This window comes from Trachypithecus francoisi, unplaced genomic scaffold (assembly GCF_009764315.1).
Source record: "Trachypithecus francoisi isolate TF-2019V2 unplaced genomic scaffold, Tfra_2.0 Lachesis_group3, whole genome shotgun sequence".
NCBI classification, from domain to species: Eukaryota; Metazoa; Chordata; class Mammalia; order Primates; family Cercopithecidae; genus Trachypithecus; species Trachypithecus francoisi.
In genome coordinates, this window is record NW_022681468.1 from 137464493 (window position 1) to 137491705 (window position 27213).

Genomic DNA, 27213 nt, shown 5'->3' on the forward strand with positions numbered 1-27213 from the left:
TTTGTATTTTTGGTAGAGATGAAGTTTACCATATTGCCAAGGCTGGTTTCAAACTCCTGGGCTCAAGCAATCCACCAGCCCCAGCCTCTCAAAATTCAGGGATTACAGGCAGGAGCCACCGCACCTGGCCATTTCTAGCCTTTGATTTAAAGGAAGAGATATGCAACTCTTCTTTCACTTGAACACTGAAAGGCCATTGTAGGGTTACTATTTGGCCTAATTTCAATATCATTGTGTCTCAGGGGATAGGGAGGCCCAAGGAGAGAGAGACAGGGGAATGCTGGTTGGTGGAGCAGTCAGAGCATACACGTTTATCGGTTAAGTTCACTGTCTTATTTGGGAGTGGTGTGTGGTACTCCCCCAAAATTACAATAGTAATATCAAAGATAACTGATCACAGATCACTATAATAGATGTAATAATAATGAAAAAGTTTGAAATATTGCAAGAATTACCCAAATGTTACACACAGACACAAAGTGAGCACATGGTGTTGGAGAAGTGGCGCCTATAGAGGCTGGAGGCAGGGTTGCCAGAAACCTTCAATTTGTGAAAAACGCAGTATCTAGAAGTACAATAAAATGAAGCCCCAAAAAAGAAGGTATCCCTAGATGGCAGTTGAAACTATGAATGCCCAGTGGGCCCAGTGGCTCAAGTCTGTAATCCCAGCACTTCGGGAGGCTGAGGCAGGCAGAGCACTTGAGGCCAGGAGTTTGAGACCAGCCTGGCCAAGAAAGCAACACCCCGTCTTTACAAATTATTAGTAGTAGTATTATTTGAGACAGTTTCGCTCTTGTCGCCCAGGCTGGAGTGCAGTGATGTGATCTCAGCTCACTGCAACCTCCACCTCCTAGGTTTGAGCAATTCTCTTGCCTCAACCTCCCGTGTAGCTGGGATTACAGGTGCCCACCACCGTGCCCAGCTAATTTTTGTATTTTTAGTAGAGACAGGGTTTTACCATGTTGGCCAGGCTGGTCTCGAACCCCTGACCTCAGATGATCCACCCACCTCAGCCTCCCAAAGTGCTGGGATTACAGGTGTGAGCCACCACACCTGGCCTACAATTATTAAAAAATAAAAAAATTAGCCAGGCATGCTGGCATGTGCCTGTGGTCCCAGCTACTTGGGAAGCTGAGTCAGGAGAATCACTTGAACCTAGGAGGCAAATTGCAGTGAGCCGAGATCGTGCCACTGCACCCTAGCGTGGGTGGCAGAGTGATACTTTGTCTCAAAAAAGAAAAAAGTTATGAAGGTGGAAGTTATTTCCTGGTGGCTGTGTAAACCTAGAAGAGAAGGGGATCCAAGGACAGAACTGTTAGAATCCTCCCATTAAGAGGCAGGTTAAGATTCAACAGGCAGGTCAAGTAGGAGGAAATCCATGAGACAATAGTATCCTGGAGATCAAGAGAAGGGAGTTTTGAGAAACAGGGTGCTGGGGACCAGTGTGCCATTTCACACATTAAGGTTCATAATGATGCAGAGTGGTGTTAGTTGGGAAAGAATGACTTTCCAGGCAGTCTGTATAGTGGAGCGTTGCCCATGGTGAATTCTCCATTTGACCAAAGTCTGCCCTCCAGAAATTCAAACTTCCCCTCCTGGGAGTGTCACTATCAGAAACAGATTCTTTTTAACCAAGATCACATAGCCAATTAAAAAAAAAAGACCAGGTGTGGTGGCTCACGCCTATAATCCCAGCACTTTGGGAGGCCAAAGAGGGTGGATCACTTGAGGCCAGGGGTTCAAGACCAGCCTGAACAACATGGGGAAAGCCCTGTCTCTACTAAAAATACAAAAAATTATCTGGGTGTGGTGGTGGGCAACTGTAATCCTAGCTACTTGGGAGGCTGAGGCAGAATTGCTCGAACCCAGGAGGCAGAGGTTGCAGTGAGCTGAGATTGCACCATTGCACTCCAGCCTGGGTGGTCTGTCTGAAAAAGAAAAAGAAAAAAAAACTTTTTTTTTTCTTTTTGTAGAGACAGAGATTCACCATGTTGGCCAGGCTGGTCTTGAACTGCTGAGCTCAAGTGATTTGCCTGCCTTGGCCTCCCAAAGTGCTGGGATTAGGAGTGAGACACTGCCGGCCACAGCCAATTTTCTTGAGGCTGTGTTTCATCATAAGTGTATGTCTATCAGATTTTAACCCAAGTTCACAAATACATTAATATAGGACATATACTAGAATGCCGGTCAATTTATTAATAAAAATACAATTGTTAAATGCTCCAGTTGGCCTAACTAGTGCATTCTTCTTTCTCTCTGCAGTTCTGCTTAAGGGAAAGGCAAATTTTCAGTATATTACTTTGTGAGTATAGAATGAGAACAAATATGTCGTTGATCTTATAGTTTCTCAGTTAGCCCAGCGTGAGACATTCTTAAGGGGTATCTTTGTCAAACAGTTGGCCTATTGAACCATTTTACTTTCAATACTTCCTTGGCTGACAAACACCTTCCTTCGTTTCTCCAAAAGGAGCGCAATATTAACTCTTTTTGTTTTTCTAGTTGCAATTCCAGTGCAATTCTTCCTGTCTGAGATTCTACATCCTGGCTGAGTTTCGATGGTTTCCAAATTCCTTATCCAGCCACTTAGGGTCTTTCGATTGCTTCCCTGCCCCCAGAATTGCATTCATTTTCTGTGGTTTTTTACTAGTTTAACTCTTTGAGGGCAATCTTATTTCCAAGTTTCTGAGGGACATTTTGTTGGAATCGACAAACATTGCCAGTAAATTCAGATATCAAGTAGAATGAGGATTCAGTATGAAGCCACGGGGCTTGGCAAATGGAAGAGTCATTAGGGGAGCTCAATGCTAGCAGTTTCGGTAAGCTTGTGGGAGTGGACCCCCTGGGAGTGGACAAATGAATCTGAATTGCTTCGTTAGTTATCCAGGAAGTGCTGGACCCTCAGAGTAAAATATAAGTAATTACAGACGAGATCTCTGCCCTGGTGTGGCTTATCTGAGCAGGAAAGGTGACCTAAAGTCACGACAATTGTCTAATGATACAGTTCGTGTTGTTGAGGAACTGTACAGAGCTGTGACGGCCTTTAAGAGGTGGCTCTGGCCTAGTGTAGAGGTTTAGGAAGGAAAGGTTCTGAGGCAGAGAGGTAAGACTGGAGATGTGAAGGCGTGGCAGAATGGAGGAAGGAGCTTTGGCGTGCCCAAAAGACAGCCTGTATGGCTACAGAGTGGAGAGCGAGGAGAACAGAACTAGGCGAGGCTGGTTAAGTAGAAAGAGTAAAACAAAAAGCTCCTAGAACGAGGGGGATAGAGTGAGCAGGAAAGGGCGGGGAAAGGCGGTTCCACTTAGAAACTACAATTCCCAGGAAGCATTAGGCAGCCACAGACGGATGTGAGGTGAGGCGGGAGCGGCGACCTTTGAAGGAAAAAAGGAAGTGTTTGGACGACAGCGAGCGGGAGAAGCGGGGTCAAGTAGGTAGGGGCGCGGTGCGGGAGGGGCAGGCGGGCTCCGGCGTGCGAGGGCCTTGGCCAGCGGAGCGCTTCGCGGCTCCGTGTCGTCATAAGGCGGCGGCCATTTTTGCGGGCGGAGGCGGCCCGGCGGGCGCTGGGAGAGCTGGGCCGGGCGGCGGGCGGGCCTGAGGCGGCAGGCTGCCGGGTGGCCTCGGCCACCCGCTAATCGCATCTTTTCCCGGCGTCTCGTCTGCAGAGGGAGCACTATGTCTGCGGAAATCCCCGAGGCAGCCTCCGCGGAGGAGCAGAAGGTGAGTGCGCGGGGCGTGGGGCGTGGGGCGTGGGCCCTGGGCTCTGGGCCCTGGCCGGGGCCGGGTCTGGCGGGCGGCCTGCTCCCGCCGGGCGGAGGGGCGCGCCCTGCGTGCGGGGCCGAGGCGCCTGCGCCCCACTTTTGGCTTCCCGCAGTCACTGGCTGGTGCGCCGACAAACTGGGAGTTCCAACGTGCCCCGCATTTACTCTGAATCGTGCCTTTTCTAACACCTCCGTGGGTCTCGGTGTTCCTCAGTTGCTTACATTTACGTGAGCGCCCAGGACGCAGTCTGGGCGTAGAGCCTAAAGTTTTTCTGTGAGCGTCAATTTGCTTAGGAAGTTTGATTTTTTTTTCTGAAGAACTCTCCAACTACTTGTATTGTAAGCGTGCGGTTCACGCCAAAGGCAGTGCCTCGTGTGAGGCCACGATGTGGGCCGGGCTTGGCATTTCAGGGCCAACCCTTGTAACCATGGTCAGTGGGTACAGTCCGGCCTTCAGTGCCTTCACCTGTAAAGGCGGAATCCTGGTGCTTGCCTCCCATGGCGGGGTGAGGCCTAGAGGTGAGTCACCTGTAGTGTTCAGCGCAGTCTGTGCCAGAAAAGGTTGCAGTTAATGGGACTCAGATAGGATACTCGACTAAAAATCGAAAGGATGGAATTTTAAAATTTTACTCACGAAATTAATCAGGGTTTTATTGGAAACATAGGAATATTTTTAAAACGCACTTGTGCCTTCCTGATGTAGGGGAATAGGCCAGGAGTGTTAGTGTGGTTCAAATTATGACTATCAAGACTCTCTTTTTAGGCTAGTGTTTGTCTCTCCCATTATAATTATTTCCACCGCCCTGCTCTCCTAGGTAGGTGTGACTGGCCGAGAAGTGAGAAATGGCCGAGGTATCCTGTTTCCTAAATTGTTTATCAACAATTTTTCTTACAAATCAGGTTGTGTTGTCGTTAAATACGATTTTGGTCTACTGCTTGACCTTCGTGCGGGTTTCTGCTTAATGTTGCGCTTATGTCCTAATTAAGTTGGGAATTGGATTAGTGTTCTAAGGCCATTCCATATGTTCTTAAAACCGTGTTAACTTCTCTTGAGTTGGGTGCTTCTGTTAGGATGTTAAAGTAATTGAAAAGCGAGAAAACAACGTATAGCATAGGTAAAAGTCCAAATTACCACATTATTTGAGAATATCCAGTGAAAATAGATATTTTAACACATTACCAAAATAATGAATTTGGGGGGGACAAAAAATACAAATATTGAAGATTGCAATCTTAAAAGGAATATTAAGTATTACCTGCCTATTGTAAAAATACTTGTTGTGTTCATTATTGCTTGAAATTTAGGAACCCTAAAAAATAAGTCCCTGTCTGTGGTGTTTTGTCTTAAACACTGACATCAAACTTAGCATTAACTTCTGGTGCACCGTAGTGTGCTGTGTAATTATCTTTGATAAGTTCTGTTAGTGTGTTGCTAAAGTATGCAGTGTTGATTTCTAGAGTGTAAATACTTTTACTTGGAAAAGCCTAATGTATCTTTTAACAATACTAAGGGTAGCTTGAACATTTTCTCTTATTGATTGTCTACATTAAACATTTAAGGTGCTTTGGTTTTAGCTGCTGTCATTAAAATCAACCAAAATATGTTAGGAATATAATGTTCCTTCTTAAATTCAGGATTGACTGTAAATGCTAAGTGGCTGTGGCATGGATAGTGTACCTAACCATGAAGAAAATGTGCACAGTCACTTCTGTGTTCCTGTGGGCCAAATCACCTGTTTCTTCTATTTGAAGGATCAGTTTGATGACCTAAAAAATTGAGTTATTGTCTGTGTACCCAATTGACCCTCCACTTAAAGCCAAAGTATTCAGCTAAAAATACCTTTATAGTTTACTGGTAGGTTGCCTATTGCCTCTAAAGAATTAAGGTAGATAGCTGGGCCTTGCATGGAGTAAAAGCTAAGTCACTTTCTCTATCTTGAGTGGTGTGTGCTCCCTTGGTAAGAGAAGAAAACCAGATAGATTCCTATCTTGTATTAGGATACAATTAAATATGTACAAACATAAAAAATAAGTATAAACTCTTATCTCTTAACTTGTGTACCACTCTAAAACTAAAACAGCCAGGCATGGTGGCTCTTGCCTGTAATTCTGGCACTTTCGGAGGCTGAGGCAGGAGGATTGCTTGATGCCAGGAGTTTGAGACCAGCCTGGTCAACACAGTAAGATTCTGTCTCTACAAAAAATAAAAATAGGACTGGCACGGTGGCTCACACCTGTAATCCCAACACTTTGGGAGGCCGAGACGGGCGGATCACGAGGTCAGGAGATTGAGACCATCCTGGCCAACACGGTGAAACCCTGTCTCTATTAAAAGTACAAAACTTAGCTGGTCGTGGTGGCGGGTGCCTGTAATCCCCGCTACTCGGGAGGCTGAGGCAGGAGAATGGCACGAACCCGGGTAGTGGAGTTTGCAGTGAGCCGAGATCATGCCACTGCATTCCAGCCTGGGCGACAGAGCAAGACTCTGTCTCAAAAAAAAAAAAAAAAAAAATTGGCCGGGCGCAGTGGCTCAAGCCTGTAATCCCAGCACTTTGGCAGGCCGAGACGGGCGGATCACGAGGTCAGGAGATCGAGACCATTCTGGCTAACACGGTGAAACCCCGTCTCTACTAAAAATACAAAAACTAGCCGGGCGAAGTGGCGGGCGCCTGTAGTCCCAGCTACTCGGGAGGCTGAGGCAGGAGAATGGCGTAAACCTGGGAGGTGGAGCTTGCAGTGAGCTGAGATCCGGCCACTGCACTCCAGCCTGGGCGACAGAGCGAGAATCCGTCTCAAAAAAAAATAAAAAAATAAAAATTAATTAATTTAATTAAATAAAAATAAAAATTAGCCAGGTGTGGTGGCATGCCTGTAGGCCTGTAGTCCCAGCTACTGGGGAGGCTGAGGTGGGAGGATCACTTGAGACCAGGAGTTTGAGGCTATAGTGAACTGCTTTAAAAATATTTTTTAAAAATTTAAAAGGCCGTGCTGTGGCCCACACCTGTAATCCCAGCTACTCGGAAGACTGAGGCACAAGAATTGCTTGAACCCAGGAGGCAGAGGTTGCAGTGAATTGAGATCATACCACTGTACTCCAGCCTGTGCAACGGAACAAGATTCTGTGTCAAAAAATAAATAAATAAAATAAAATTTGGCCGGGCACGGTGACTCACACTTGTAATCCCAGCACTTTGGGAGGCCGAGGCTGGTGGATCACGAGGTCAGGAGTTCAAGAACAGCCTGGCCAATATGGTGAAACCCCATCTCTACTAAAAAATACAAAAATTATCCGGGTGTGGTGGCGCACACCTGTAGTTCCAGCTACTCAGGAGGCTGAGGCAGGAGAATGGCTTGAACCTGGGAGGTGGAGGTTGCAGTGAGCAGAGATCGTGCCACTGCATTCCAGCCTGGGCAACAGAGTGAGACTCTGTCTGAAAAAAATAAAATTTAAAATAGATTAAATACAAGCAAAGCCAGTCTAAATTTTTGATTGTGTGCTTGGTATTTTGCTGAAACTAAGTTTCCAATGTATTTGGAATATGACAGCAATTGTTAAAAGTTAAGGGAGTTTTTGAGTTTGTCAAGTAAACACTCCCCTAGGCCATGTGGTGGCTCAGTTCACTTTAAGAGTAAGCTATGAGGTCACTGAGTTTCCAGAGTCATAGATACAATCACATTTTAAGTTCAGCTCCATTCTTTTCTCATTTTCTTGAACAGTTGGAGTAACCTGCTGAGTCTTTGTGCAAGAAAGCTCAGATGCAGAACCCACATAGCACTACTTAGATGCAACATAGTGATTCAGATGCCGCAGAATATGCTTATATTTGTCTTTAAGATAACCACTGAAGTGAAAACAAAACATTTAGAAGTTTTGAGCACAGAGCTCATGAATCTATCAACAGTAAGCTAAGGCATGTGTACTAGACCTGGAGGGGAGAAGAGGCAAGTGGGAACTTAAAACAGATAATTCTGGCCCTGCAAGGTGGCTCATGCCTGTAATCCCAGCACTTTGGGAGGCCAAGGTGGGAAGATCGCTTGAGGCCAGGAGTTTGAGACCAGCCTGGGCAACATAGAAAAACCCCATCTCTAGGCCGGGCGCGGTGGCTCAAGCCTGTAATCCCAGCACTTTGGGAGGCCGAGACGGGTGGATCATGAGGTCAGGAGATCGAAACCATCCTGGCTAACACGGTGAAACCCCGTCTCTACTAAAAAATACAAAAAACTAGCCGGGCAAGGTGGCGGGCGCCTGTAATCCCAGCTACTCGGGAGGCTGAGGCAGGAGAATGGTGTGAACCTGGGAGGCAGAGTTTGCAATGAGCTGAGATCCGGCCACTGCGCTCCAGTCTGGGCGACAGAGCCAGACTCAGTCTCAAAAAAAAAAAAAAAAAGAAAGAAAAACCCCATCTCTAAAATATAATAATAAATCTACACCTGTAGTGCCACCTACTCCAGAGGCTGAGGGGAGGATCACTTGACCTCCAGGAGGTCAAAACCACAGTAAGCTTTGATGGCGCCACTGGGTGACCAAGGGAGACCCTGTCTAAAAAAAAAAGAGAGATGGTAATTTTAATTGCACTGTGAGCAGCTTATGCTTAGGGACCCTGGTTTGTATGTCTGCTCTCTCACAGCACTCAACATTGTGCTTGACATTATTTACAAAATGGTTGAATGGATTTTTCTCAGAACTTTTCTGTTAAAACCTTTGCCGATGTACTATTTCAAAACAAATGACAATGCTAGTACCACAAAGAAGAATAGACCATGGTAAGATGAAAACCTTAGCTTAGACCCACTTAAGATCTCTTGAACAAAACTACAGGGATGTGTGTATATATTTTTTCGTTTGTGTTGTAGCCTTAATTTTTTTTTTTAAGATCTCAATAGCAGGTTTTCTAGAGGTTGTAAGACTCACCAAACTAACATGTCGTGGAAAGGATACCTACAGTAAAGCTGTCAATGACATTGTCAGGTAAAAGATACAGGTTGGTGCCTTTATGAGTGGTAGAAGAGGAAAAGAACCTTTATCTAAATTATTTTAATATATCAACCATAAAGAGATATAAATTGTTTTCCGATGCTTCCAGTATTTTAAAAATAGGAGTTCATATTGGTATTTTCAGGGGCTCTTTTGACACTACTTTTGGTTACCTAAAGGCTCAAGAATATTTTTGTTATGTTTGAGACAGGGTCTTGCTCTGTCGCCCAGGCTGGGGTGCAGTGGCACAATGATAGCATATTGCAGCCTTGAACTTCTGGGCTCACCTAGCCTTATACCTCAGCCTCCGAGTAGCTGGGGCTGCAGGTGTGAGCCACCGCCACATCCATGTTTTCTGTTTCTATTCAGAGTGAACACATCAAGCACCCTTGGTCTTTGCAACCATCGATTCCTAACAATCTGGAGGTAAACGTCAGAAAAGTTTTTAAGTGTTTCTCTTAGCTGTCTTAGCAGTTTGCTATACAGCAGTTTGTTAGGATTGCTTCTTTTGTTTGTGCAAGACTTTTAATACTTAACAACTTTTAATCCTGAAGCTGTGTTTGACTATAACATAAAATATTAAAGATGAGCTGATGGTGAAATCCTCAAGTGTGGAGAGTTTCTTAGCTTTATAGCTTTATGGAAACAAGTACATTGTATTTTTTCATTCAGATGAGTGAACTTTTATTGAACATTCATTAAATGCTAGACACTGGGCAAGCAAGGACTTAATAGAATGACAACAGTAATTTTCCATAGAGCTTGATACGGTATTGGTACCTTCCTGGCAATATCCCAAAGCATTTGTTGGCTTTCATTAATCCTTTCAGTTATTCATCAATCAGTGCATCGGTGAACATACTGCTGAGCAGATAGAGGAGAATTTGCTTAGAGTGATCAGATTTTTATTGCTGGTGTTGCTGTGTAACTCTCCTCTGCCAAAGGCTGAAAAGTAGTAACAGTCATTGAGACATAATTATGCTCAGTGTATAATGGACTACAAAATAATCCTTAGTTATTTGAATGTCCTTTTTACATGTATGTATTTATAACTTATACTCCACCTATTCACAGAAAGAATTTCTGATGTATTTCAGTTGTACATTTCACAAAAATGCACATGCCAAGATAATAACTATTATTAAAAATACTGTTCTTAAGGTTTTAGTTTTTGTTTTGGATACATCGTATACATGTATCTGTGTGTAAACATATATCTGTGTTACCATATCCTGGGGTTCCTTTCCCAACTTGTAGCCAATAGCCAGAAGTTCAGAATTCTGCCTTCTCCGGACCCCATTATCAATTTAGAAGCTACTTACCTAAGTAAATCCACTTACATTACAGCATCTATTTTTAAAATATAGTAAAATTGCTGTGTAACACAAAGACTTCTTGGAGAATAAAACTTCAAAACCAGATTTGAATTATAAAAATTGCTTCTTCACGGTGGCTCACACCTGGAATCCCAGCACTTTGGGAGGCAGAGGCAGGTGGATCACGAGGTCAGGAGTTCAAGACCAGCCTGGGCGAGATGATGAAACTCCATCTGTACTAAAAATACAAAAATTAGCCAGGCACGGTGGTGGGTGCCTGTAATCCCAGCTACTCAGGAGGCTGAGGCAGGAGAATCTCTTGAATTCGGCACGGGGAGGGGTGGAGGTTGTAGTGAGCCAGGGTCATGCCACCGCACTCCAGCCTGGGCAACAGAGTGAGACTCTGTCTCAAAAAAAAAAACTTCTTAAGCTTGTCATCCCCATCCCCTTTGTTGGCCCTTTCAATTTTATCTTTTTCATTAATTTCTGCTTTTTTATTTCTCTATTTTCTTTGGGTTCCTTTCTTTGTCTGACTTCTTAAATTGGATGCGTAGCTCATGAGATTTAGCTTTCTTTTCTGATATAAGCCCTTGAGGGATACTTGCTATATCCCACAAGTTTTGGTATGTGTAGGGTTTTGTTTGTTTGTTTTTAAAGAAACAGGATCTCGCTCTGTCTCCAGGGTAGGTTTAAGTGACCCTCCCACCTCAGCCTCCCAAGCAGCCAGGACTATAGGCATATAAGCATCTACTACGACACCTACCTAATTAAAAAAATTTTTTTGTAAAGGCCGAGGTCTTACTGTGTTGCCAGGTAGGTGTAGAACTCCTATTTTTTAAAATACTCATGCTTTCTTTTTTAACCAGGAGTTATTTAGAAGTATGTTTTTAATTTCTAAATATTAGAGATTTATAATTTTTTTATTGTTACTGACTTTAATGAATTGCAGTCATAGATGGTGGTCTGGAAGAAAATAGTTAAGATTTGCTTTATGGCCTAGTATAAGTCAGTTTTTCCATTTGTGCTTGTGGAAGAATATGTATTCCCTAATTGTTAGGTGTAAAAGTAAAATCAAGTATCTTAACTACTTTATCTTTTATAGCTATCAATAAGTAAGGAGGGTGTGTTGAATTCCATAGTGTCAGTTGCTCCCTATAGTTCTGTCAATTTTTGCTTTATATATTTTCAGGCCATTTTATTAGTGGCACAGTCCAGCACAGTGGCTCACACCTGCAGTCCCAGCACTTTGGGAGGCCAAGGCAGGGGGATTGCTTGAGGCGAGGAGTTCTAGACCAGCCTGGGCAACGTAGGAAGACCATGTATCTTAAAAAAAAAAAAAAAAAAAATGTAGGTGCACTGCGCTAGCTCTGTTTTGGTAAGGATTTGCCTGGTATGTCACCACCATCACCTACCCCTCAGTCTTTTTTACTTTCAACCTATGTCCTTGTTTAGATTTTTTTAAATGTGTGCTCCACAAGTGGTTAGATTTTTTTTTTTTTTCTTTAATTCAGCTACTGGATTTAAATGGATAGTTTATTGCTTCAGTATAGTTATCGTGGTTATTCACATATTGGGATTTGTTTCTCCTTACCTTTGGCTTCTTTTTGGTATTTAAAATTTTTTAAATTTTTCTTCCTTTCTTGCTCTCCCCAACACTCCTTTTTATTTCTGCTATTTAATTGTTTCTCGTTTAAGTTTTTCATGCATTCTTAACTAAACAAGATGTAAAAATTAAGATTATAAGCCCTATTCTAAATTATACAGGACCATAGAACACTTAAACTAAAAATATGGTACTGTTATAAAGTATTTTTTTTTCCTTTTTTACCTCTACATGATAAAGACATTAAAATTACAATATTGACTTGTTACCAGTATATGTATATATATACCAATTTCTTTCTTTAGTAATAGTCATTTCTGTCCTTTATCCCTTACATCCTAACCTGTTTAACCCAAAGTTTGACTAGTTTATGATTTAATCTTTCTGTGATTCTTTTTGGAAAAAATAAGCAAATAAATAACTATTTGCTTATCTCCCCTTTGTTTTCATTCTTGCTTAAGTAAATGTTTGGGAATTCCCTTGAGGTCCAGAAACATGGAGTCCCATCAAATTATATTCTATTTTGCATTTTTGAACATGACTGTATGGATAAATCGCTTATTTTACCTGCTTTTTTCAGTGTCCTGTTGGGAGACAGGAGCAGAAACCACTTTGCATGTTTTAAAAAGGAAGGAATATGATTTTTAGGGAATAAGGTTACACATTATTAGAAGGAATAGAGGAACAAAAGAGAGGAAGATGATGTTTCCAGAGGTAAGGATTACAGAAAGCCTTTGACCCTGCAAGGATGAGTACTGTTCAGAGTCCATGATCGTCTGCTCCCATGGACCAGACGATCATCTGCTACTAGAGCCCCTGTTTATCTGCGATATGTCCCTCTGTGGGAGCTCACAGGGGCGACTGCTGTCTGCTATTGGTGGTGGCATCACCAGGAGCAGAATGGATTCTTTCTCTCATGCCTTTTAATCTGGCAGAACCTAATAGAAACTCAGTAACTGTCAGAATATTAATGCATGTCCAAGCACTTGAACTAACTTATCATTAAGGTCCTAGAACTACCTACCTCTGTAGAATGTTTCTGTAGGAGTCATGAAAAGTATTGTGGATGTCTTAATGGTGTTTACCACATCAAAAAATCTAGACTAGGTCATCTTTTCCCCTTTTGGTGTTAAATCCAACTGAAATTCTGAATCCAGTTAGGAAGTTGCAGCTAGCAGGGGCTTTCAATTGTGCTATGGCAAGAATGTTCAAGAAGACATATTATAAATTCATTCTAAATATAAATGGTATTTGCAGCTCATAGATGCTGTTTTGCCCAAAACATTTTTTAATTTAATTGAGCATGCTTAATATGATATATCAATGTATTCCTTATTAAGAAAACAAGAGAATGCAGCTGGACCCAGTGGCTTGCGCCTGTGATCCAGCACTTTGGGAGGCCAAGGCGGACAGATCACCTGGGGTCAGGAGTTCAAGATCAGCCTGGCCATCATGGCAAAAAAAAAAAGAGAAAATAAGGAAATGCCAGGATTGTGTACAAGGTATTTTCCTTTATATATCAAATGGAGGAAACCTGCAGAAACACTGGAAACTAGAGTAAGTTGCTACCTACATACAATTTTCCTTTGAAAATGTTTTAGGCATTCAGGGAACTGTTAGACTTGGAGAACTATTTCAAATCAAAGGAAGAAGTGGAGAGGTCTCATTTCCTAGGCTAAAGAAAGCTGAATTTTTATTGGAAATGTAGGACTCCAGTAACACCCTTAATTTGAAGGTGCAGGGACTAAAAGGTGACAATTAGCTTGGGGGTCCTTTTCAACCAATATTATTTGAAGCCAGCTGTGCAGGGAAACCCAAGAGTAGGCCTCTCCTCCCACATCCACTTCTAAACTGCAGCACTGAGAACACCCTTGGGCTGCAGTAGGTATCTGCAGTGAGGGCTGAGCCACAGTGAAGCTGTGCAGTGACTCAGCCTGCCTTCCTACATTAAACTTGGTAATCTTACATTTATGTTTATTTCTCTGGCTTTTGTGATGAATATGGTGTGGTCATATCTTACATGGGCTTAGGTTCTAATGTTAGTAAGGGGAAAAAAAATCACATATAACTAAAATCACCCTTGACAAAATTCTAGAGAAGGCATAATCATATTGGAGACTGCCCCATCAATTCTCAGTTGAGCAGGTAGTCACTTTTATGTACAGTGTTTGAACAGATGGCTAGATGGCTAGGGTGATTCTTAGGTTGAGTGCTAGCTGAGGTAATAGGCTTGTGTTGTACGGGCTGAGATTTTAAACACTACAATGATGATGTACTTAGGCTCTGCAAGATACCCAACGAGAGACTAACGTGGGAATGGCAGGTTTGCATCACATACCTCACACTTTACCTCTCTAGGGCATACCCTTCTTGAATGGAATGACTGGTAGACTCACCACTACTATTTAAATTCTCTATTTCTGGCTGAGTGCACATAATTGAATGTCGTGCATGTCAAGTGAGTGAATGATGTGGCCACTGTAAAGAGATAACATAAATGGATGAATCTGCAGCATAAAAAGAGGCTCCACAGAAAACAGTATTTGAGAGCAGCAGCTTTTTTCTCAAAATTCTCCAAGACTGAAAAAGAGAAGATCTAACAACAAATGAAGAAGCAGTTCAGGATGAAATACTGATAATATATAAAATGAATGAAGCTGATTATAAAACATGTTTGAAAGCTGGACGTGGTGGTGCATGCCTATAATCCCAGCACATTGGGAAGCTGAGGTGAGAGGATAGCTTTGAGGCCAGGAGTTCAAAACCAGCCTGGACAATATAGCCTGACCTGTAATTTTCCCCCCTGTGGGTACAAAGGGAAGGGAAACAGGATCTTCATCTCTCTTTTTTTTTAATATATGAATATAATAATATATGCCAACATTTTATAAAGTATTTTTTTCCAATTCTTAGATAGATAAATGGTTTGCTTTGACTATTCCTAAGTAACCTAGAAGGCTCAAGATAGGCAGATGTATGTGATTTGCTGATTTAATGTGCAGAAATGAGTCCATTACTTAGAAAATGTGCCTTGCCAGCTGCCTGGTTTGTCTATTTCAGGACAGCTTTTCCTTTCTCTCTCTCTCCCTCTCTCCCTTTCTCCCTCTCTCCCTCTCTCTCCCTCTCTCCCTCTCTCCCTCTCTCTCTCTCTCTCCCTCTCTCTCTCTCTCTCTCTCTCTCTCTCTCTCCCCCTCCTTTCCTTTTTTTTTTTCTTTTCTTTTCTTTTCTTTTCTTTTTTTTACCTTCACTGTTTTGTTTTGAGGCAGGGTCTCACTGTCACCCAGGCTAGAGTGCAGTGGTATGATCATGCCTCACTGCAGCCTCAACCTCCCGGGCTTAGGCAGTCATTTTGCCTCAGCCTTTTGAGTAGCTGGGACCACAGACACATACCAATGGCCTGGCTAATTTTTAAACTTTTTTACAAAGATTGGGTTTTGTCCATATTGCAGGCTGGTCTTGAACTACTGGCCTCAAGGATCTGCCCACGGCTCCTCAAGTGTTGGGATTACGGGAGTGAGCCACCGTGCCCAGCCTGTTTTTCTTGATTCATTCTTCTGCAGTACTTGCCATGAAGTAATAAACACTCCTTCCCTATAAAATATAGCACTTTGAAAGAAAGCAGAATAAATCAAAACTGTTGTTCAAAGTGAATAGACTGAAGAATTGATAGTTCTGACAGGAAACAGGTTTTTGATATATTAAAGAATAGGATGTTTGACATGAACAGAGTTTGTCATTTTAAACATGGGGGAGAGTTAGGCAGTGATATACATAGATGTGAGGATTGACAAAAACTGATGTTTTTCTTCTTTAAAAATATCAGGATGGGCCAGGCATGGTGGGTCATGCCTGTAATCCTATGACTTTGGGAGATCGAGGCAGGATTATTTGAGCCCAGGAGTTCAAGACCAGCCTAGGCAATATAGCAAGACCCCATCTCTATTTTTTTTTTTATTTTTTATTTATTTATTTATTTTTTTTTTTTTTTTGAGACGGAGTCTCGCTCTGTCACCCAGGCTGGAGTGCACTGGCCGGATCTCGGCTCACTGCAAGCTCCGCCTCCCGGGTTTATGCCATTCTCCTGCCTCAGCCTCCCGAGTAGCTGGGACTACAGGTGCCCGCCACCTCGCCCGGCTAGTTTTTTTTTTTTGTATTTTTTTTAGTAGAGACAGAGTTTCACCGTGTTAGCCAGGATGGTCTCGATCTCCTGACCTCGTGATCCGCCCGTCTCAGCCTCCCAAAGTGCTGGGATTACAGGCTTGAGCCACTGCGCCCGGCCTATTATTTAAAATAATAAAAATATTAAAAATTTATTATAAAAAGTAACAAATATCAGGATCATCTTTATTCAAGAAAAATGTACTGATGAGTAGGCTGCTGTTAGTTTTTAGTAAAGAATCTCAGTAACTTCAAATCATACATAATTTTACATAAATAGAAAAAAATCCTGTATATTTTAACAGTATTAGGATGATTCTCTAAATATAGGCAAAGAACTGAAGAGTTCCATAGAAGGTGACTAACTATAAATGTATTATACATGACTGGAAAAGTAATAGCAAGCAAGACTTCAGAGCTGAGCTATCTTGATATTTTTATCCAGTGTGTGGGGTGTTACACATGCATCACAGCTATAATAGAGCTATCACATGGATCTTTTGAAAAACAAGATAGAGATGTTTTAAAGGCTTCTGGGTTTGATTTCTTAGTCAGAAGCTGTGGTACTTGGCATTTAACAACTAGAATTCAGAATCCAGATTTTTAAAGGTGAATTCTTTTAAATAACTGAGTTGTAATAGAGAAGTAATTTATTTGAAATTATTTTAGGAAATGGAAGATAAAGTGACTAGTCCAGAGAAAGCAGAAGAAGCAAAATTAAAAGCAAGATATCCTCATCTGGGACAAAAGCCTGGAGGTTCAGATTTCTTAAGGAAACGTTTGCAGAAAGGGGTAAGTTTTCATGGGTAATTTCCAAATACTTAAGCCCTACGAACTCAGTATGCTGACAGATTGTGAAATGACTATCTGTGCATATAGCGTTGTACTCTATCAGATATGTACGTGTGTGTATATGTATCTGTAATGGGTTTTTCCAATATTTTGAAGTTTATAAATAAGCATTATGAGAATGTACCACTCTTTAGCATTTTTAATAATAAACTATTTAAAGCATGTAGAAATAGAGCTGATATAACAGAACCCATGTACCCCTTCCCAGATTTAATGTTTATATTTTGCCATGTTGGTTTCAGTTTTATCTTTCTTAAGAAAGAAACTGTTGTAGATATAGTTGAAACCTGCCCTATATGTAAATATGAGCCCTTTCTCTTATCTCTCCAAAAGCAACCACTATCCAGAAGCTGGTGTTTATCCTTCTGCCCATATTTTGAAACTTACATCTTTTTTGCAGATGATTCCCACACAACATTCAAAAGCTTAAAATACTTATTTGGATGAAATGATCACTTATAAAAGCATAGCTGTCTCCTTTATGTAATATGTTTCACAGATTTACTCTAATACAATTTAAACATTTTCGTTTTCATAGTTGAAATTACTGAAGATATTATTTTCAAATTCTTGCCATGTTTTGTGAGGTAGATACCATTTTTTCTCAATAATGAGATTGAGATAATGCTGACCTGTTTGTTCCCTATAAGTATTGTCCTGTACCCCTTCCTTTGCCATAAAAAATTAGTTCCATCTTCAGCTTAAGCATATTCAAATTATTTACTATACAGGGAAGGATGAAATATTACTTACAGAAGAGAATTGTTGAATGAGATGCTAAATCATGTTTCTCCTTAAATACATTGATATACTGGTATCGGCCGCTTGCTTAAAAAACGTGTGTGTGTGTGTGTGTGTGTGTGTGTTAGTTCTAGTGACATATGGATTGTTTTACAGTGGCAAAAAATAGAATGGTATTTTTAATCTTACATAAAAGAATGACATTCACAGCTTTAAAATAGTAGGATGACAAGAAATAATTACACCAAATCTATAAAGATGTAAAACTCCTGTACCATGAAATATGTAATCAAGTAAGGAAGTTATTACAAAAATGATAGTTAATATCTAAAATACATACAAAAACTTTTAAATATACAAAAGGGAACTTTTAAATATACAAGAAAAACACTTAAGGTGCTCCTGGATAAAGGATTTTAACAGGAAATATAGTAAACAGAAAAATGTTTATACATTATAGAAATCAATGAAATGCAAATTACATCATAGTATTTATATAACTAAATTACAAAAATGTTTAAAATAATACCTGTTGCTAAGGTTGAAGTTGAATGAAACTAACACGCTCTTTGTTGTGTTTAAACATTAAAAATTATTACTCGTTTCAGAATGGGGTATGGATTAAGGTTTATAAAAATGTTCTTCAAATCAATAATGTCTTATTAAATCTAAGGGTATAATTCAGTACAAGGAAAAAGTCTTCCAAATTGGAAGATCCTCCTTATAGCTTATAACTATAATTAGTATGTTGCACCCCACTATTCAACAGCAGAGAAATGATTAAATAAGTTGAAGTCAGTAAAATAGAGTATTATGTGGTTATTTTAGAACATAAAGATCATAATGTACGGGATAAATAGAAAAAGTAGAATGACAACTGTGTTTTTTAGTTATGAGATAAATTATTTAATCTTTGGCTATTAAATTATTTTGACTTGATTATTACTGTTTAGGAAGTGTTTTCTTTGCTCATCTTCAGCATAACGTTGACTGATAGGCTTTCTTCCAATATTTGGGCAGTTGTCATTTTAATTTTTCTCTAGCTTCAATTATTTATTACTTTTTAAGTATCTTTAAGTCAGATTTCATTGTATCTTGGAGTTGGTGTTGTAGATATAAATAGTTGAGAAGGAAAAAAATGCCACTGAATCAAGAAATAAGTAGATAGAAATTGAGAAGTGAGCTCCTTAATGATTCTGTATTATAACAGAATATCAGTGAATAAGTTCTTTTATATGAAGTTTTGATTTTTTTAAAACTCTGGATCACAGGTTCTGGGTTTTAATTTTCCTCTGTCACTAGTTAGCAAACTTGACAAATTATCTTAGCATCTTTAAGTAGCTTCTTAATTTGAGAAGGTTTGGTTAGATGTGATGATTATAATAGGTCTCTTCCTGTGTTGTACTCATTAATGTTATTATGAGGTTAATGTTACTATTAGGCTTTTAACAATATGACCATGTATGCATGACTACATAGATGATCAGAGCTAGGAGGGATATCAAGAAGCTGTGTAGCCCATTTTTACATTTTTTATTTCTTTTTGTTTTTTGTTTTGTTTTTTCATATTTGTAGGGGTTGTGAAGTCCCAAGAAAAGAGAGAATCCAGTTGTAAGAAACATGGCTTTAAAGTTGAACTTTTATCAGTTTAGGTGATGACTTAGTGTCAGTGTAGTTGTAAATGCCGATGTTAAGTATGGCCTGTAAATTTGGGTGAGAGAAGGCTTTTATAAGATTATCATCTAGATCATAATTAATTTTTAAATGTTTTCATTACAAACTCTAGAGATTGTTAAAGACAGCTGATATCATCGTCATTGTTATCTGTGGATCCCAGTTTGAGAAACATTAATTTAGTTCACTTCTATCTTAAAGCATTAACTTCTTTCTCTGACATCTTTGTTGTATTATTATATTTGCTGAATCTCTGTTTGATTATTTGCTGCCTTTTGCAGTAAACTTTTCCTTTTTAGGGCAATTCTAATTGTCAAGCATTGATTTTAGTTTTATCTCTAGTCATACTAAATTTAATTCCTTTCCCCCAGAGTAGCCTAATCTACAGTTAAATGAGATCCCCTTGTGATGAACTTTTGCTTACTATAAAATTACTCACTTTAGAAACTGGGTTTATTACATTGGGGGGAAATCTGCCTAAAATGTACATGTGTGTTAAATTTCTCAGTATGTGCTTTTGACGAAATAAGAAATTTGGCAGGCTGCTTTGTTCTCCTCTAGAGGCTACAAAATTCAGAAGTAGCTTTTTAATATGATACAGTGCCTCAAAATTCTGAGGTTTTTCTGTCTGCTCATTTTAAAACATACAGAAGTGAAGCTGCAGAAAGCTTTAGAAAGGCCTGGTCCAGGGTTCCTTGTTACTGTTCTGTATGGTACATATACAGTAATACATTAAAGCAGTTTCTATCCTTAGGCCTTTGGGCCGTAGGCCAGGTCTGGCTTATCAAAGAATGATGGAGGAAAGCAGCCAATGAGACTTTCCTGAGGCCACTCAACAGTCTTATACTAAGCTGTGAGTTCCCAGCTATTTTGTTTTATCACGTGAAATATCCCTGAAGATATTAGCATAAGATTCCATAAATATTATGTTTTTTTCACCCTTTGTCCAAGCCCTTGTTTCATATCTGGATTATTTCCTTGGCCAACCCAAGACTGAGATTAGAGTCCCCTTCTTTGAGCATCATATAGCCCTGTTTGTACTTAAGGCAGTATTGTAATCGTTGATTTACTTGACTGTTGTCCCATCTTTGTATCTGACTCTAGCTCTCACATAGTGCCTCACGTATAGCAGGCACTCAGTAAAGGTGGGCTCAGCATAATAGGTGTAAGTCAGAACCCAGGCAAATTTATGTTTTCACTCTAGAAGTCAAGTAGATTCGTTGTATTAAGGTTGATATTTAGCTCTCATCACAATTTGCATGTTAGTGGTAAAGGGCAACTAAAAAAAGCAGTAGTCATACTTCGTGTCTCTATGTGAAAAATGGAGGGGGTGTAGAGTAGGGATGTGCATTTTAAGTAGTAATTTCTAGTGAGTTTATTTCTTTCATTACTCTAATATTTATATATATATATATTTTTTTTTTTTTTTTTTTGAGGCGGAGTCTCGCTCTGTCGCCCAGACTGGAGTGCAGTGGCCGGATCTCAGCTCACTGCAAGCTCCGCCTCCCGGGTTCCCGCCATTCTCCTGCCTCAGCCTCCCGAGTAGCTGGGACTACAGGCGCCCGCCGCCTCGCCCAGCTAGTTTTTGTATTTTTAGTAGAGACGGGGTTTCACCGTGTTCGCCAGGATGGTCTCGATCTCCTGACCTCGTGATCCGCCCGTCTCGGCCTCCCAAAGTGCTGGGATTACAGGCTTGAGCCACCGCGCCCGGCGCTATATTTTTACCTTAATTTTTGGTGAACTGCTCTAGTTCAAATAAATATGATTTAAATTCTTGCAGAAACACTTGCTCTAAATGACAGAATACCAGAAACTATAAGTAATAGTTTTAATAACTGTAATTATGGGGGTTGGGTTTGTTTTTGAGACAGTCTTGCTCTGTCACCCAGGCTAGAGTACAGTGGCACAATCTCAGCTCTCTGCAACCTCCACACCCTGGCGGGTTCAAGCGATTCTCATGTCTCAGCCTCTGGAGTAGCTGGGATTACTGGCACACGCCACCACAACCGACTAATTTTTGTATTTTTAGTAGAGACGAGGTTTCACCATGTTGGCCGGGCTGGTTTCAAACTCCTGACCTCAAGTGATCCACCCGCCTTGGCCTCCCAAAGTGCTGGGATTACAGGCATGAGCCACCATGCCCAGCCAAATTATGTGTTTTATTTATAAAATAATTTAAGCAAGTGTTTCAACCTGGTTGTTCCATTAATAAATGAAAGGTTTTTATTTCACTGAGTCTGGGACTTCCCAAATAGCTTAATATTTTATTAGTCTTGATGGTTCTTTATTAGAACCAGAATGGTTTAAGAAAGCCTGAGGGGGAGGGTTTTTTAATTTTTTTTTTTGAGACAGTCTCACTCTGTTGCCAAGGCTGGATGGAGTACAGTGGGGTAATCTCGGCTCACTGCAGCCTCCACCTCCCAGATTCATGTGACTCTCATGCCTCAACCTCTGGAGTAGCTGGAATTACAGGTGTGCGCCACCACACCCAGCTAATTTTTGTGTTTTTTTTTTAGTAGAAACTGGGTTTTTCCATATTGGCCAGGCTGGCCTGGAACTCCTGACCTCAAGTGGTTCGCCTGCCTTGGCCTCCCAAAGTGTTGGGATTTCAAGAATGAGCCACTGTGCCTGGTCTGAAGGGGGCTTCTCAGCTGTTGACTTATGCTGGAACTCAATACAGAGACTGTTTCATCTAATTCATATTCCTGTTTAAATTTTTTTAGACCAACCTTGTACTGACAGTATGAGATTGCATCGACATCTTAAATCAGTAATTGCTAAGCTCTAATCTGAATTGTTCTTTGTTTGTTTGTTTGTTTTTTACTTATAGCAAAAATATTTTGATTCTGGGGATTACAACATGGCTAAAGCAAAAATGAAGAACAAGCAACTTCCTGCTGCAGCTCCAGATAAGACGGAGGTCACTGGTGACCACATTCCCACTCCGCAGGACCTTCCTCAACGGAAACCATCCCTTGTTGCTAGCAAGCTGGCTGGCTGATTAAAAGGCTGAACTGCATGAATCTGCTAATTCCCATTATTTCTCCTTAATATGTTACTTATCTACTTTTTATTTCCTTTCGTTCACTAAGTCATTTGAGACTGACAGCTTTGCAGGTAGCAGTAGTGTGTGCTGCTATTGTAGAATATACATGTGTAGAATTTTTGATTAGTTTAACAGTGCACTGGTGAAGAGGACATGTTAGAGCAACATAAGTAAACTACTTGAAAAAAAATTGTATATATTACCTAACTCCTAGTGTAGTACTGGTTCTAACAAATAACAAGCAAGTTTTACAATTTTAATGTTTTGGCTTTCATTACTTCGTCTTAATTATAGCTTTGTATGTTACTCTTATTTAATATAATCTCTGTTGTATTGATTTCTTCTGTATTTACCTTTTGGATTTTGTAAAACAGAAGTTTAAGACCACAAGTTAGAAGAAAGGTCACATATTTCAAACACAACTCGATGGGGCTCTGAAAGATTTCTATCTCTGTGCTTGAACTTGAATGGCCTTAAACCTGTTTCAGCTTTAACAGTAGAATTTTACTTGGGCAATATTTGCCCATTCTGGTGTAACTTACGTGACTCTAGTGCTTAACAGCTGCCATTGAAGCTAATAATTCAGTTCTGTAGAGTTAGAATACCTTTTGTTGTTGAAGATGTGAATGAAGTATGCATGTGCATTGACTGTTGAATTCACTTTTGTGCCATTTTTGTAAATACAGTAGTTTTGCACAACCTCTCACAAATGTCTGTATTAATTTCACATACTTAAAAAGTAGATAATGTGCCAACCAGAAGCACAAGAGTTCCTCCACAAAACTCTGTAAGTCATTAATAGCTTTTGTATAATGAGTAGTTTACAATCTCGGGCTTATAGAATACCAAACTGAAATCTTAGTTCAATCTGCCATAGACTTAAGCTTTTCATTTGTTCCTAATATCCGTGACATTCAGTGGCCTTGTGCAAATACGATATGTTGCTTAGGCATATCTTTTGTCCTATGCAGAACCTTTCATTTTGATTTTTATGAAAGTTGCAATTCATGTAATTTATATGAACTTTTTAAATGTAGAAACTTTTTACTTCCACACTTAATTTTGGAGACACTAGAGTAAAAGGCTTCAATACTCCGCATTCCATGTCCCTGCCACCTGTTTTTTTTCCCCCTTTGTTCTTTGACTCAAAATGGTATTGAGCTGTTTGTTGTATATGGAAGCATAGGTGTCTATATCCTTACTCTTTTATATAACACAATAATGGCATTTTCCTTCTAATTTCTCAGTTGATAACCTCTCTCTCTCTCTCTTTTTTTTTTAAGATAGGGTCTTGCTGTATCACCTGAGCTCTAGTGCAGTACTGCAATCATAGCTCACTGCAACCTTACTCCTAGGCTCAAGTTAACTATTCTTGATCCTTTATTATTACTAATATTCTACAATTGTTTAAATAAAAGGAACTTTATAATGAAACAGTTCGGAATACTGGCTCAAGAACGTATGTCAAAATGAGCTGAATTTTGGTAAATTATTTTAGGGATTATGACAAGCTAATTGAATTAGGCTTTTGACAATGAGAGTAATTCACATGACAGGTACAACTCCTATTAAAAATGTGTAGATATTTGCTTCTGTAGATGTCACTTTAGTAAAATACCAATTTAGTTTTACTTGTGGCTTATCTAGTTAGTCAGAACTTAACAGACTTTATTGGGACAAGTTTACTGCTCTTGTAGGAGCTCCTGTCACAAGTAGTTGTGATGCTGTAGCATGATACTCAGGATCAGTAGCTTGAGATGTTACTGTTTTTCTCTTCATCTTCGACTTGCAGAGAGCCTCCCCTTTTTGGATCCAGGCATCTTTTCTGAATCCTGGTTCCATCAATATACCTGCTCTCCTGTGATCCCAAGTCATACTCAATGGTGCCTCGAACATAGCACCTTCAGTTAAAGGCTGCCTAGTGCTCTGAGGAAAGCTTGCTGATTATCTTCCTGATGTGCTAACCCCAAAAGGCAGAAAAGCAACACAGTCACTCCTGTGCTCATTTGTAATTGTAAAGATCAGTTATATATATATTTGTAACGAGAGCAAGTATATACTCATTATAGGATCAATTTAAGAAGTTTAAAATATCCCAGAGTAGAATTTCTATATCTAGTCTTTTGGTTTTTTCATGAATATTTGCAAGTAATTACCATTAAATTCACACATGAAAGACTAATCTGAAAGATCAGAGAGACCATGTTATTCCTGACCATGATAGAACTGCTCCTGTGGTTTGGGACAAGTAACAAAACAACTGCTTGAGTTTTGTTTGTAAAATACACTATTAATATTTGACCTACCTCAAAACGTATTGAGGATCTGTGAAATGCTAAGTGCCCAAAATAAAATATTGCTGATTGTCTTTTTATTAAAAGTAAATTTCCTCATTAAGCCAACCTGCCTTCTGTAAGTCACAGTGCTTAAATCTCAGGATTTTTCATTAGGAGAGACCTGTCGTTACAGATTTGTAGATATAATTGCTTAGCCTCCATTATTGGTGCTTGGGATAGAGAGGTTTTAGATTTTTCTGTTTTTTTGTTCTGCCTCAAAGCTCAGTTTATTGAAGACATTTGTAAGCTATTGTGTCACCACTTGAATCAAGATTTTGACTAGTGAGCTTAATTGTCCATTTCTTATTATTTCAAAGTTACAGTCTGAGAAATGGCTAATCTTAATAACTGTCCTATCATAAATTAATGTTGGAATAAACTGAAGTTGATGATAAATACTTCATGAAAACTCAAGTCTGAAATAAATTACTTGTTTTATGTCCAATAGCTACTACATTTGATAGAACAGTTTTGAGGAACATTTCATTCTTGAACGCAACATCTGACATGGTTCTCAGCAAGTTGGAATAGTAAGGATTATTGGGTTGTTTTGATGAGTGGAAGCAGCATGTTTGTGGCATACAAGTTATTCAATAATCTTGTGCTGATGACCTAAAAATATGTCTTAACTATTCATCAAGGAAAGCCTGGTGAAGCCTTTACTTGTTACTACTTCAACAGTTGGAATTAGTTGCTCTTTTTACTTGATGAAACAAAACTATACCTCTGAATATTTATGGATACTTTTTACTAAATCAGCTTTGTGTTCTTAATCCAAATTACTAAAGTTTATGGAAGCTGAAATGTAATACAGTAGTATCCCCTTATCTGCAAGAGATACATTCCAAGACCCCTAGTGGATGCCTGAAACCTCAGATAGTACTGAACCCTTTATCAACTATGTTTTTTCAATCTCACAACCAAGGCGGCTACTGTGCGACTAAGGGTCAGGTAGTATACAGTGTGGGTAAGCAGAACAAAGGGATGATTCACATCCCAGGCAGGATAGAGCAAGAGATAATGAGATTTCATCACTCGGGACGACTTGTGATTTATTTTATTCTTTTTTTGAGATGGAGCCTCGCTCTGTTGCCTAGGCTGGAGTGCGATGGTGCAATCTCGGCTCACTGCAACCTCCACCTCCTGGGTTCAGGCAATTCTCCTGCCTCAGTCTCCCAAGTAGCTGGGATTACAGGTGCCTGCCACCATGCCCAGCTAATTTTTGTATCTTTAGCAGAGATGGGGTTTCACCATGTTGGCCAGGCTGGTCTCGAACTCCTGACCTCAGGTGATCCACCCGCCTCGGCCTTCCAAAGTGCTGGGATTATAGGCATGTGCCACAATGCCCAGCCGGCTTGTGATTTAATACATGAATTGTTTATTTCTGGAATTTTCCATGCAATGTGTTTGGACCAAGGTTGCCTCGGGTAACTACAGAAAGTGAATTTGCAGATAAAGGGGATTACTGCTTCTGTGCTCTAAAATTGGTGTTTGGGTGATCAGGAGCAGGTAGCCAATGGGAAGAGCACTTCTGAGTGATAACTACAGCAGTTTATTTGGTGGCCTTTTCACATTCTCCAATGTTCAAGCATATTTTCCACTTTCCATTTTCTCTTTCACCTCATTTTGCCTCACCATCCCCCATCCCTGCTTATTTCTTAAGCCCATCGATGGCACTCATTAAATTGTGTTTAGGGCTAATGAATCATTGTTCCTTAATATCGTTTTCAATATGCCACAATTTAGGACACATTTAAAATTTTCTAAAACAATATCCTAATCAATATTGACTAATTTGAGCCACATTCCCAAGTCAAACTCAGCACACACTGCCAGTCTTCCCCAATATCTCCTCTCAGTTCCCCACCACACCTTATAAAGTTGGAATCAAAGATATCTCATTCTGTCATTGTTAATCTAAGAATAAAAACACTGACTTGAATACAGTTTTACTAAGTTTCAACCTTCTAAGTAGGTAGGTCTCTAGGTATTCTGCAGATCACTGGTGGTCTTGATAGTTAATATATGTTTGTATTATGTTATTTTTCAACTAAATCGCAGTCGGAAAAAAACATTTAATATTATGCCCTTGGATCTATTACTGCATCACTAGCACTTGTGATGCAGTAGGACACGTCACCTGTACTGAAAGGGCCAAGAGTAAATGCCTTGTTTTGTTTTTTGTTTTGTTTTTTGTTAAACATGTCTATAGAGTTGGCAGTTAATGCTGAATTTGTCAAATACCCTTTCCAAAATTATACTTGTATTTAAAAAATAAATGGATCTACCTAATTTCTATTGATTTAATTTGCAGTGTTGTCTTATTAAAGTGGTATGTTTTTCTGTGTTTTTTTCTGAAGTTGATCTCTCTATATTTCAACTATTACTGTATGCAGAAAGAAATCGACTTGTAATCTTTGATTTTTTTTTTTCATTTGTAAAGGCTTTGTACGTAAGGTAGGATTAAATGTTTGCAGATTGTGAGTCTTTTTCATCTTATTTGTAAAACATTACAGAGGAGGGGCTTCAACTTGGCTGACTAGAGACATCTGGTACTCAGCTCCTCCACAGAGAGCCACAATAGTGAGGAGATAACACCTCAGCCAGATCATTCACGAGAGAACTCAGGAATTAAACAGAGAAAGGAAAGGAGACACTTAAGGGAGGAGAGGGAAGCAAGGCAGCCTACTTGGCCAGGATCTTCTGGGGGCCTGGAAGGGTTAAATGAGTGACTCCCAGAAGTCCACATTCTCACC

At 40.0% G+C, this 27213-nt stretch overlaps 1 protein-coding gene across 5 annotated transcripts; it reads left to right on the plus strand.

Annotated features, from left to right (window-relative positions):
- Positions 1-3306: 3306 nt before the first annotated feature.
- Positions 3307-26805, plus strand: ARPP19 (cAMP regulated phosphoprotein 19). 5 transcript variants are annotated; one of them, XM_033190081.1, is made up of 5 exons: positions 3392-3425; positions 3661-3715; positions 12991-13207; positions 16478-16600; positions 21906-26805. In XM_033190081.1, the coding sequence occupies exons 3-5, from the start codon at positions 13103-13105 to the stop codon at positions 22074-22076; spliced, it is 399 nt and encodes a 132-aa protein (XP_033045972.1). In that variant the 5' UTR covers positions 3392-3425; positions 3661-3715; positions 12991-13102; the 3' UTR covers positions 22077-26805. The 5 variants fall into 5 exon arrangements, with proteins under 5 accessions (XP_033045974.1, XP_033045975.1, XP_033045973.1 ...); XM_033190083.1 differs by lacking the exon at positions 12991-13207 and having other exon boundaries at positions 3307-3425; XM_033190084.1 differs by lacking the exon at positions 12991-13207 and having other exon boundaries at positions 3331-3429.
- The last annotated feature ends 408 nt before the right edge of the window (positions 26806-27213 follow it).

Excerpts from the sequence above, each read along its gene's own strand:
- ARPP19 (XM_033190081.1), top strand. The coding sequence starts at position 13,103 with ATGGCAAAAAAAAAAAGAGAAAATAAGGAAATGCCAGGATTGTGTACA. Across the intron at positions 13,208-16,477 it reads CAGAAACACTGGAAACTAGA|GAAATGGAAGATAAAGTGAC; the intron begins GTAAGTTGCTAC and ends AAATTATTTTAG. Across the intron at positions 16,601-21,905 it reads GGAAACGTTTGCAGAAAGGG|CAAAAATATTTTGATTCTGG; the intron begins GTAAGTTTTCAT and ends TTTTACTTATAG.